At 33.0% G+C, this 12,461-nt stretch overlaps 1 protein-coding gene and 1 long non-coding RNA gene across 5 annotated transcripts; one reads left to right on the forward strand and one right to left on the reverse strand.

Moving 5' to 3' along the window:
* The first annotated feature begins 85 nt into the window (after window positions 1-85).
* Window positions 86-2,927, forward strand: LOC105662134 (uncharacterized). The gene is made up of 3 exons (XR_001095513.2): window positions 86-971; window positions 1,205-1,250; window positions 1,342-2,927. It is a non-coding gene; the product is annotated as an uncharacterized LOC105662134 (long non-coding RNA).
* Window positions 1,241-12,433, reverse strand: LOC100879224 (uncharacterized). 4 transcript variants are annotated; one of them, XM_012282451.2, is made up of 13 exons: window positions 11,691-12,433; window positions 9,985-10,046; window positions 9,735-9,808; window positions 9,492-9,576; window positions 9,323-9,414; window positions 8,943-9,223; window positions 8,567-8,866; window positions 8,218-8,346; window positions 7,926-7,995; window positions 7,554-7,844; window positions 7,344-7,483; window positions 6,901-7,268; window positions 1,241-6,818 (listed from the first exon to the last, which is right to left on the reverse strand). In XM_012282451.2, exons 1-13 carry the CDS (start codon window positions 11,760-11,762, stop codon window positions 6,173-6,175), a joined length of 2,610 nt encoding a protein of 869 aa, XP_012137841.1. In that variant the 5' UTR covers window positions 11,763-12,433; the 3' UTR covers window positions 1,241-6,172. The 4 variants fall into 4 exon arrangements, with proteins under 4 accessions (XP_012137841.1, XP_003702016.1, XP_012137842.1 ...); XM_003701968.3 differs by having other exon boundaries at window positions 7,926-8,082; window positions 11,691-12,432; XM_012282452.2 differs by lacking the exon at window positions 8,218-8,346.
* Window positions 12,434-12,461: the final 28 nt, after the last annotated feature.

Below are 12,461 nucleotides of genomic sequence, written 5' to 3' on the forward strand. Positions count from 1 at the left end.
TTTTATCGCTTTATTTTGCTTCTAATGCGATCACATAACACTTTCTGAGCCTCACAAGTACTCAAAGCTCGCTAATATTCGAGAAAATCGCATTTTTATATTTTTGTAGTTCCAACTTTCACCGCTAGATGGACGCCAATTTTTTAGTCCATGTTTTGGACTATTTTTCTATTTTCTTTTTTAGCGCTTTTAGGAGGTTCTTGTGGCAATATATAGGTTCTAGAGAGATCACAGAACAATTTCTGACCCTCAGAAATACGTGAAATTGTCTAATTTCGGAGAAAATCAAAATTTTAGTTTTTCGTAATTCCGCCTCTCGCCGCTAGATGGCGCCACCTGTACCGTTTTGGACCGAATTCGACAAAAATTGATTTCCTGGCTTTATTAGGCATCAAAACGCATCAAACCCTAATAGAAATTTGTTTCTAAATGCCTTAGGAACCATACTACGTCGACAAAGTGCCGAAATATTCATTTTTTATTTTCCTTAAATGCGTGTTCGGACCCTCACTTTTTAGGATCAGTTTTTTCGGTGATTATTCGTTCGTGGCAAGTCCGATTAAAATTTTTGTTTTCTATGTCCATCTGGATGTACATACGCATGTGCATGCAAAATTTGACGAGAATTGGTTGAGTGGTGCAAAAGAAAAACGCGGGCAAAGAAGTTGCAAAGTCAAGTATAAAAGCTTCGCTCGCTCAATAAAGTTACTAACTAATTACTTAATTAAATATAGGAAGACAATTCCTAGAATCCTGTGTTGATCATCAAAGCCGTCGGTTAAGAAGAATTCTGTGATCAAAGCCGTCGGTCAAGAAAAGTTCTATTTCCAATTCTGAATAAATAATCAATACTGAAAGCAACCATCGTTTTATCGTCTTGAATTTTATTTTAAAAAAGGATTTTAACATAAAAGAATTTTATATTAAAAAAGGCGCGAAAATGTACCTCTTGACAGGACATTTGAGAGGAAGTAAGTACCATCAGTTTTCTTCTGAGCGCGCGCAAATATATATAATTTCGAAAAACACGTAAGAATGAAACTTTCGAAATACTTTCAATTTTCTAATAATAAGCTACAATCTTTACACTAAGTCATTATCTTTCATACCATTTCCTCTAATAATCAGTTTACGTGAATTCTTTCCACGAAAACCTCCCCTTGAAGAAAAACCATAAACTGAACTGGATAATATTTCACAACAGGTCAGTCAAAAGAAGAACACCACAGCCAGTAACACAAACGTTTCATGTAAGTGAATGTATTTTACAATCTACAACAGTTACACGTACAATCAGTGTTTATTTTTCCTTTTTTATTTACCGTTACATTTTTAATTTAGCGCCAACGGGAGCGGAACAGTTTTGTCCTGTATGTATGGAGAAGCTTCCCTCAGACACCAGAGACATATATCGCTCGGCAAAAAGCGTTGTTAAACTGTCGATCGGGCCATTTTGCGAAGCAAAAACGTTGGATCTGCGTCCCTAGAACGTCTTCATGCCACGATCGAATTCACTTTTAAGCCCGAATTGTTCCTGTTCACCGTTAGATACTCGTACGTACTCGATTAATGCACATCGATAATTAAACCATCATATCGATACATATATGACACGTACGTTTTACAATATCTCGTATAAAAAAATATCTTCTTGCAGCCGGAAGTCGAGCGTAAACAAGGACAACGACTTTCGCGCATCCGGGGATCACAAACAGACACTGAACGGCTCCTATTATATATACGGTTTGCCCCGATGTGCCCTGTAAAGTGGCAGAGGCACGATCTACCTGTTCGAACGAAGAAAAGATTCCATGCGCATAAGCATCAGGGTTTCCTGCTTCATGGTTCAACTGATCTTGTAACATTTAACCCTTTCGATATGGACGTTATACTTAGTCGATTAGCTGAACGATGATTACATTCAAATAACTTTTGGTTTTATTACATTATGCTTCATACTTTAGCCGTTATGGATGACTATAGTCGCTTGACTACAGGTTATATCTGCACTGGTTCATCATGAAATGATCTAAGAGCAACTACAGTCGTCCAACGTGAAACGTCTACATATCAGAATAGGAAGTATAAAATTGTGACAATTAGAAAAAAAATTTCTTGTTGAAATTTTGTGAACAGAACTATACTATTTGTTATAGGTTAGCTCAAGCGCCCGGCGAAGAACTCTCGGGTACATGTGTGTTAAGGCGTGAAGCGATGAGACGAAAAATTTAAACTTAGAAATTTGGAAATTAAGAAACTTTGAATCTCCAAATTTCTAAATTGAGAAATAGTAGAAAGCATGAAGACTAACCATACCAAAAGGATTAAACTTCACAAAATCACAAGTAGGCAAGCGATGAACGAGCTATATTCTATTGCGTTTTTGTCTAAAACGATCGAAATATTGTTGTAAATAAAATACTTCAAAATTCTATACTGATAGATTTAGCTGTTGCTATACTATGAGAAGGCAACGTAACAATACTTTTCGATGTATGTACACTCTGAATTAACATTCATTGCTTGCCGTTTTAATCACAGCTTAACTCGAAACATTTGACGCGAAACACATGTAGTGTTTACATCAATGTTGCGATAAGCGAATGTGATGAAAAGTCAGAACTGCGATGGAAAATTGATCTTGTATTTTGTATGTGAGAATATGTATATGCGTGTAGGTGTCGGAATTTCGATTACAAGGATATCACGCTATTTTTCTAACTTCACGCGAGGTATATACATAATTCCACTGTTTCTTTATCTACAATAATTTATGTTAATATTGTGAGTAATGATAAAATAAGCAATCGCATGTGCAGCACACGTGTGAACATAATTTGTCGTCATTGTCACTATAGTTGTTAAGGATTATTTTTCCTTTTGTAATGAACTGACTGATTTATGAATAAAACCTTTGACGTATTAAATTGGTTAATTTATTCTGTTTTTATATATTATATATTTATATAATGTATATGTATTTATATATTGACAAGTGAACACGCAAAGAAGCGAATATCGGTTCCTGTTACATATCTATTTATTATCTTTTTCATCTGATCTGCTACTGAAATAATTATTACAAATTAACAATCACTTCTCGAACTTTTACTACATTATATATTATTCTCTTACAGAGGACTGTACGGTTATCTATTTATTAGTACGGTTTTTATTTATTATCTAAGAGTGTTGTCGTTTAATGCTGATCGGTTTAAAACACAGTTCTGAACATCTACGGATCGTGAGTTTTTTTTCGTACAATGTTCGCTTTATTTTTTTTATTTTCTTTTCTTATATTAATTATTCGTACTATCTACTACGAACACCCATGTTTATTGTTTTTCAGCATTAAATATCTAAACCGTATCGACTGTGGAAGTGTAGTATTATCTCTATAATCATTTGTAAACGGTAAGACGCAGCTTCCTCGAAATAAATAAAAGATTATTTATACTGTCCGCTAAGAAACCTACTGGTCGCAATATGTCGATACAAAGAAAAACGCATAATTGCATCAGGAATGAAAGGAACGTTGAAGAATGTTTATAGAAATTGGCAGTAGCGTTTTCAGTTCAGTCGGTAAGAGATTTTTAACGTATTCGATACAAATCAGGTATCTCGTACTCGCCTACGGAAACATTCGTTTTGAGAGAGTATAGTACATTACGCGTACTAATAAATAACGATACAATGTAGATCAGTGATGGGCAGGTGCCCGTCGAACAGCTTACGTGGATACGGATTTTCAAATTTGAGCATTTGTAAATTTAGGAATGTAAATAAATTCCCAAATTTTTCAACTTTCAGATTTTTAAATTTCTAAACTGTAATTTTTAGATATCTAAATTTAGGAATGTAGACATTTGGAACGTCAAATATGGAAAAAAATAGAAATTTCAAATTTTCCAGTTCTCAAATTTTTAAATTGAGAAATCTAAAAATTGTAAACTTAGAAATTTAGAAATTTGCTCATTTGAAAAGTTCAAATTTTTATATTGAATCATCAGTGCCCTTGGGAATAGTTACCCGTCGCTACTAGAGATTACAAAATCTTAATCTCTAGCAGTTAACTTAAAAATCGAGACGAATGATAATAATACTTTGTTACAGTGGGATTCTTATTAACATAAGTTTGCATAAGTAGGCATATACACTTAGAAATTTTGTAACTTTCGATTTCTTGCTTTCTGTGCACCAATAATCTCGCATAAATTTTAGTTTAAAGTTCTGGAAAATGATAAAATTATCACTGATACAACAATACTAGAAATAAAGATTCTAAAATGTACAGAAGAGTAACAAGTTCAAATCCCTAAAGGAGAGCATGGTGGATACATACAAAAACTCATAGGAAACCACCTTGAGAATGTAAATTAAAAATATACCTTCTGAGTGGTTATTTCCAGCCTCTTTATAATGTCCATCATTTCACATTTCCAATGAAAAGTAAACTTTCTTCAGAATATATATTTTCAACTACAGATCCAACTGCAGAAGCTTGGGAAAATTTCTCCCTTTAGATATCCTAAATGTATATGCTCCCTTAATGTTGGTGTATATTTGCCAAAGTAAAAGGAAAACCATCGTATCAACGTACTATCCACTTTTTTGCCGATCTGAGACACACATACACGTTTACTTTAATATTTACCGATAATGGAACAGCGTTGCCCAGGCAGAACGCAAATACTGGGACGAAATGTTGGCCCAATATTGTTGGAACGTTGGCCGAACGTTGCTAGCAAGTACTCGAACAATAGTAAATGCACACATGTTTTAGTAAATGCACATATTTTAACAATTCTGTAACAGTATGATACAATACTTAATATTAATATAAAAAATCAGGGCGATACAAAAAGTCTGATATGTAATATCAATATACAAGTCAAATGTTGATTCGCGAATCATTCTAACGTGTATAGTATTCGTATCAATAATGGATACTACCTGCTAATATGAAAAATAAAAGTATCGATGTGTGTGAAAGAAATAAATTGTATATATTATAGTGGACTCTACTGTCAACACCATACAAAATGTTTAATACAATATGTAACTGACTTATGAAACGCTTTTGGAAAAAAGCGGCAATAAAATAGTAATACTGTAGTATAGGCAATACAATATTATATCAATATTAGATGAACGTTAAAATACAGATATCGATGGAATAATCGAGCCAATATAAAAACTTATTCTAAAATAAAGTTCTACCTGGGCAGTAATATTTATATAATATTTACGTTGAATTTCGTCATACCAATTAGCATCACTGGTTGACAGATTTTACTATCAGAAAGTGTGTTCGCAAGGAACATGATGCCAAATAAAACACAAAAGCAATAATAAAATAAAGATAACTGTGCTTGTGCGTTTCATACATGAAAATGAACGAAAACAAAGAAGAAATGAATTAACTACATGAAAAATAACAATATAAGACAGAAGCTCTATATTAAATTATACGCGGATTTTGTATATTCTTTCCCTCTTTTTTATGAAAGTATAAAATATTAAATTGTTCCTAAGATATTGTTAAATCAGTCAGCTTTCCCGTTAATACTGGCAAGCATTGGGCATTAGTAACGAAACATCAGTTCAAACTAAAAAAAGTTGAAATGATGCGTATGTGTTTATATTAATATGCTACTTTATTTTAATTTATAAATATATTATTTAAATCTTACTATTTTTAATTATCAATTACACATACAATGCCATCAGACTCTAACTGAATAATTAAGGTAAGTTCATTCCGCACCAATTTAATAGGTATATATTAATTATATAGTAGTATGTTATATCATAACACGCACTAAAATAGTATATATTAAGGATGGATTTAATATAGAGCTTGTCTTTCTTACACAATTAATAATAAAACTAATAATAGTGTTAACGAATTTATGTAAACGATTTACTCTTTCAATCCGACCCTCGTGCACCATAGTGCAAAGAAGTCAGTCAGTCTATACTGATTTCTAGTTACCGAATATACGTTCATAAAGGTACATGTATACGATCACCGTGTAAAAATCGTCATTGACGACAAACACATTATTGATCAGGCCCAATAATGCGTGTTGCGACTGTTGAAACATTCGTTAATGTAATTCAGATGCATCAGACATAGAGGAACTTACGTGAACACCGGTACTATAACGTTTTAATAGATTTTAGGAGCCGAACGATCATTGATGGGACCACTGGTTTTTCTCAAAGAGGTACCTTTTCGTATCTGATCCATAAGAGAGTCCCTAACTTGTAAAGGATCCATAATAGGTACACGATTACCCATTATGCGTCTCACGCTCGCTGATCTACTTGTTGTATTATTGCCTTGTAAATTCTGTTGCTGTTGCGCTAATTTAGCATTTAATGTTTCAAGAAAACCAGACGGTGTTTTGGAATTTTTACTTATCTGTTGTTCAGAATGTTTCCTTGCAGATTTAGGACTGTTACTTGTGTTATTACCAGTTGTAGTATTGTTACTATTGATAAGCTTAGCACTAAGAACGGCCATAAAACTTTGACCGACCCCACCTGGACCTTGCCCTTGAATGTTAACACTCGTACTGACTCCCGTCACCTGCGTGGTATTTGAACCACGTTCTTGAGAAGCTGAACGAATGGCTGCACATGAACGTTCAACGCTTGATCGAGTAACTTGTAGTACGGTATTATGTGGTAACGTAGCAGATGTATTATTATGCGCTTGTGTTTGCCCTGTAGCTTTCCGTAAAAGAGAAGGGCTAGCAGGAGTATGGCGCAGTTCTGTAAGGGTTCTCACTGTTTCCGAGACTGATATAGATCTGCAATATGAAGTAAATACTATTTTACACCGACATTTTGCATGTTATTTAAGTACTTTTTCAACAAAGAATGGTCTCGTACCGTTGAGGAGTAGGGCTAGCTGTTGGTGAAGAACCTTCCAATAAAAATGCTGGTGGTGGGGGGAGATTCTCAACCTCATCACAAGTATTATCGGTGCGTTCATCATTAGAAGTCGTTGAAGGATTATTAAATGTAGCAGTTATGATAGTAGATGTACGTCTTGTTGGCGGAGGAGGTTTAATCGCTTGCTGCATCGATCCTCTTCGAATCATTAAAGTAGATGCAGCACCAGGTACATTCCAAGTATTCTCATTTTGATTTTGAAGCGAATGCGAATGTGGTATTGTAGTTTGACTTCCATATCCACTGCTAGATTCAACGCTAGATTCTGAAGTTTGACTACCGCCATCTTTTTCCGTAACTTCAGTCTAAAAATATAAATTTGCATGTAAAAATGTAACTTGTTAAATTCAACAGACAGAAGTGCAAGTTTCGATATTTACCTTCTCGGCTCCTGGTGTTGACAGTGATGCAGGAGGTGGTGGTAACGGTAATTGCATTTCTTGAGCTCGACTTGCAGCTAAGTTCGCTAATTCATGCATATTCACGTACATAGGTTGTTGAAGTTGATGAGTTGCTAATTCTGCATTACATTATAATGTTACATATTATTTACATAATTATTAAAATAATTAATAAAGATAAATAGAAACCTTTTGCTAAATGTGCTGGCAGTGGTAATTTAGGTTTGCCCCGAGGACTTCCTGGAGGTTCATTCTTCAATGGAACTGTAGGTCGTTCTAAACTGGAACATCTATTCGGTATAGGAGGACGATTACTACCATTATTCCTACGTAGTTGTACTCTGGATGCTTGATTAGAGGAAGAACATGAAGAGGAAGAAGAAACTGGAGAAGCAGGTTGACTATGACAACAACCACTAACATCCGGAGCTTGGAATGTGTAGACGCTGAGTGCTGGTCTTTGATGGCCTTTTTCATAAGCTACAATAATAAGTCGTACGATATTAATGAAACGAAACAATTATACCATTTTTAAATACAAAATTCAATTAATCATCTTACCAGAAGATATAGTATGCGGCCGTTCGTTGACTGTGTTCTGATTTTGCCTATCATATTGAACTGACGTTTCCTGCAAGTCAGGCCAAGTAGCAGTAGTTACAGGTCTTGTTGTAGTACAACCAGTATTTTTATTAGTTTGAGAAGACACATTTGATACCTACGACAACACAATTTATCTTCAACAACATAACAAAAGCATTCATATTTGATTGATCAATGCTCTGTTTAGTGTTGCAAATAGAACAAAAAAATCGTGAAATGCTAGCAGGCAGCTATTTCCTAGCAACCTTACCTGATGTTCAGAAATTGGTTGTGTATACAATGTGTCCTGAGAAGTGAAGCCAGAGTCACGGGAACTACCGTTTGCCAAGTGGCGCAGCGTCATCAAACCGCTGATGCTGGAGGGCCTGACACCGACAGACTACAACGAGTACAACATCGACTACCACATACACTAAGCCGATGCCAAATGGCATTCATGCTATAATCTACGAGCAACTACTTGCTTCAAACAGCTAGTGCACATACAGTGAAACTAATGTGCCATGCATTATAAAAGCTAATATTTTTAGTACAATGACTAAGCAGAAAGAATGAAAATTTAAAATTTCAATGTTTTCGTGTTTTGTAGAAATTTTCACCTGAGAGAGCGATCTATGCCACGGATGTCCAGATGGACTTGGGTGACTTTTGCAGGAACCACTGCTGCTACTTGTTAAAGAACTGATTGAACACATTGAACTTTTCCGTGACCCAAGAGACAAGGAAGGGCTCGATGGAGGTGTAGCAAGTGACCATTGTGTAACGTCGCAACCTTTTATATCTGTTATCACTTGTTCTGATGCAGGTGGTAAATGATGTGGAGAGGCTGCATGTCGTTGTAATTGATCAGAAACTTCTTGAAGATGCGTGAGTTCCATTAGCATTGCAATTTCCTCATCCTAAAGTTCATATGCGCACATTGTTAACATTATTATTGCGAAATTATTTGTATTAATTACAATTCATTTTACTAACAAGTACTGGTTTCAAAAATCTAGCAAGAAGACAATATCTGCCTCTTTCTTCAAGTAAAGCTGCTCGAACAGCTTTTCTTTCAGTTTCTTCTAAACTTAAACGTTTCTCCTGAACTACTGCAGCTGAAGATTCTAACATTCGATTCAATTCGATGTCCCCTGTTAATGAACCATATCCTTGAGTTTGTCCTTGTAAATGTTGACTTTTACGTGCTTTTTTCTTTTGTAAACGTAAAGTATCAGTAGATCGTTTTCTTAATTCTGCTTTTGCTTTTTTGTATTCTGAAATGAATGTAATTTTAAACATAATAAATATATAAACAAAAAATACATTTAAACTTTATAAACGATCTTTATAATAAATTGAACTGCTTTACTAACCTTTGGCATGTTCCTTATCTAAGTTTATTAAGGATTTTTTCCAATCTTCTAATTTTTCTTGAAGAGGTAATACCAAGCAGTCCATTATAGCACTAATAACAAATGATTCAAATAAAAATGGCAATAACTAACAACTCTAAATTATTAGAGTGCAATGTCAGACAATTACCTGGTAAATGATTTCATGCGTGTTTCTACTGCTTTATGCCTAAGACATATCCGTGTTAAAGCAGTACCAATCTCTTTCGTTGCACCTTGATTATAAAAATTGTTCATTTTTAAATAGATATATTATTTGTTTAAATAAAAGAATTTAAGAATAATTAAGATACTTTATAAATGAAAATTAAAAAAGATGTACATTTATATGTAATATTGTAAATATTGTAAAAGATATTGTAAAAAATGTTACCTCTTGCATTAGTAGCAGCATCAGCAATTTTTTGAAATGTTTCAAGATATGCAGATACAGCCAAAATAGCAGCCCTAAAATAATATTACATCACTGTAAAATTTTTAACTATTACATTATGAAATTTTATTTAGTATTATTATGTATGAACCATATTATATAGAAGTCTATCATAATTTCTATATACAAATTAGTTTATTAATATCATAAAGGTCAAAAACAATTAAGTTGTAATTAGTGCAGTCATTACCTTAAACATGAATGTAATTTAGTTGCTTTTGAAATTAAATCTTCCCATAATGGAGCCCCATTCTAAAAGCAAACATATTTATATACATTTTTATTTATAAAAACAATTATATATATCTTGTAAATGTTATAACTAGTTTATGTATGTTTCAAACATAAATTATGTTCTATACAAATATTTCAATATATTAAATAGACTCGTGCAATCGTGTACGCCTACCTATCTTCGCAGATTAGATAATTTTATAACTCAGGAAACTATTTTGATTACAATATTAAATGATTCTATAATTGCAAAAGTAATATGCGCTTTGATGAGTGAATGGTTAGCATATTTTTTATTATTATCATATATTTATGATATATTGCATCAAGTATCTTGAAATTGATTCTTACATACTGTGAACTTATTACTAATATTTATACACTTAAAGTATGACAAATATAATACGAAATATTATATTTAACAAAAATATAATAACATATACAAACAAGATGTGAAATATTTAATAATTACATATAGATGTGAAATATTTAAAAATTACAAATATTTTTTCTATATGTGTTATAGTTCATAGATCAGTTTGTTAATAGATTACCAATTTACATTAATTTATTAATTAATTATTTTGCATATAACATAAGTTGATTCTTCTATATTTTGTGCATCTTGATTATTCCTTCAAACATTAATTTATAAGTAAATATCAAGTATACTTTATTTTCATATTATTCGGATGCTACAGCTTCATAGGCTCCACTTGAACTAGATCCATATTGTACAATGTATTATCACATGGTAACAGTTAAGTATGTCAGAGTTGAATTTGCTCTTATTTCCACAAGAATTACATTACCATGTATATCATGTTTATGCATGTTACATAGTGTCATAATAATAAATTTACTAAGATTCTATATGCACTATTAATAATTAGTAAAAAAAAGTTAATTTTATTAAAAGTTACAAAACAAGTATGAAATACAATAAATAATACTGTATTGAAATTTATAATAGATTAGAGAGTGAGTAAATCGAATAATTGGAAAAGAAACAAATGCATAAATTTGGGTAATTTATAATAGGAAGATATAAGCGAAAATAATTAATTAACTGTGAAAAGGTATTTTATTTTCAAAATATGTGAATTGTACTTTTATATATGATTTTAAAAAGATATGCAAAATATACAAATTGGATATACATTTTTGTAGTTTTCTAGCAGCAAAACAAATTTTTCATTTTGATATATTTCATCAGTAATTTACAAACACATGTATTGCATGAACATCAACAGTCTAATTAATATTCCATATTAATATTCTCAGGTAATATTATTATATTGCTCGAGTAAAATAAATGAAATTTCTGTTCTTATGTGAAATTTGAAAAATATTTCGTCGCTGTACCGTAAAACTAGGCCAAGTATAAATTAACTTTCTTCGTCCTTTTATCGCACTAAAATATCTGACTCGTTTCAAAGATTATATCATACGAAAAATAATATTAAAAGGAATATGCTGTCTTCTTCGCTTACAACGATTTCACAATATTTACGACATACAAGGATCGGTGTATCGGCGATGCGTCTTTGCTTGCATCATTACTTGTGCAAAGATACGAAACATACAAAAATAATGAACAGCAAAAACTGCAGTCGCTCTACAAAATAAATGTCGAATCTTGATACTGTCGACATTACTTACCTTCATGTCAGTTATAATCTGTTGAAAAAGGCCACCCAAAGCACTGCACTCCCTCTCAATTGTTGCATCCATCTTTTAGACTGTTCGAAATCTTTTTGTGTTACTTGGCCCCAATAAAGTTCTTCCGCATTAGAGTTGCAGGAAAGTTCACTTCGTGTCATCCATGTAAAAGCGTACAGAATTTTCGTACGAATATCGGCGATTCGGACAATGCGCCATTTTCGTAACAAGAGATTACAGTTTGAAGTAATACGCAAAAATACAATCAACTATATTCACATAAATTGCTTTTTTTATTATATACTCTGATTGATCTCGAATGGATTGATTCGAAAATCGAGCAATCACTATCAAAGTTTTATGAATACTTGCTCCGATTTGAAATCACAACAACGATTAGTTTCATAAAGAACGATTGTAAACACTAGGGACGGGTTTTACGACACAACACACTCATCTTGACGAGTATGGCTCACGTTTGCATCAATTGTTTTCGTTGCAATATCTGAATATCGGTGCCCCCTACGACGACCCCGTTCTAGAACTTTAAAATCGAGGATTCGGGGTATATCTAATCGTTATTCAGGGTAACGGCTCTCTTTACCCCTCTGACACGATCACTTCCGGAGTGTTGACTATTGAAAGAGGACATCCTGCATCTTTGCTCACTCATTCTGATTGGTTATTCACCAGAAGTATGGGGAAATGTTTGCCATACGTAGATTCTTATCTAATATTCGTTCCACGAAAGATCATACTCATCAAATGACA

The sequence above is a fragment of the Megachile rotundata genome, chromosome 3, assembly GCF_050947335.1.
Source record: "Megachile rotundata isolate GNS110a chromosome 3, iyMegRotu1, whole genome shotgun sequence".
Classification (NCBI taxonomy): Eukaryota; Metazoa; Arthropoda; class Insecta; order Hymenoptera; family Megachilidae; genus Megachile; species Megachile rotundata.

Bases quoted from the DNA above. Each gene is read 5' to 3' on its own strand.
- LOC100879224 (XM_003701968.3), bottom strand. From the start codon at position 11,762: ATGGATGCAACAATTGAGAGGGAGTGCAGTGCTTTGGGTGGCCTTTTT. The intron at 9,809-9,984 runs GTAATGACTGCA...ATATTATTTTAG, and splicing joins AAATTACATTCATGTTTAAG to GGCTGCTATTTTGGCTGTAT. The intron at 8,083-8,217 runs GTAAGGTTGCTA...GTGTTGTCGTAG, and splicing joins AACCAATTTCTGAACATCAG to GTATCAAATGTGTCTTCTCA.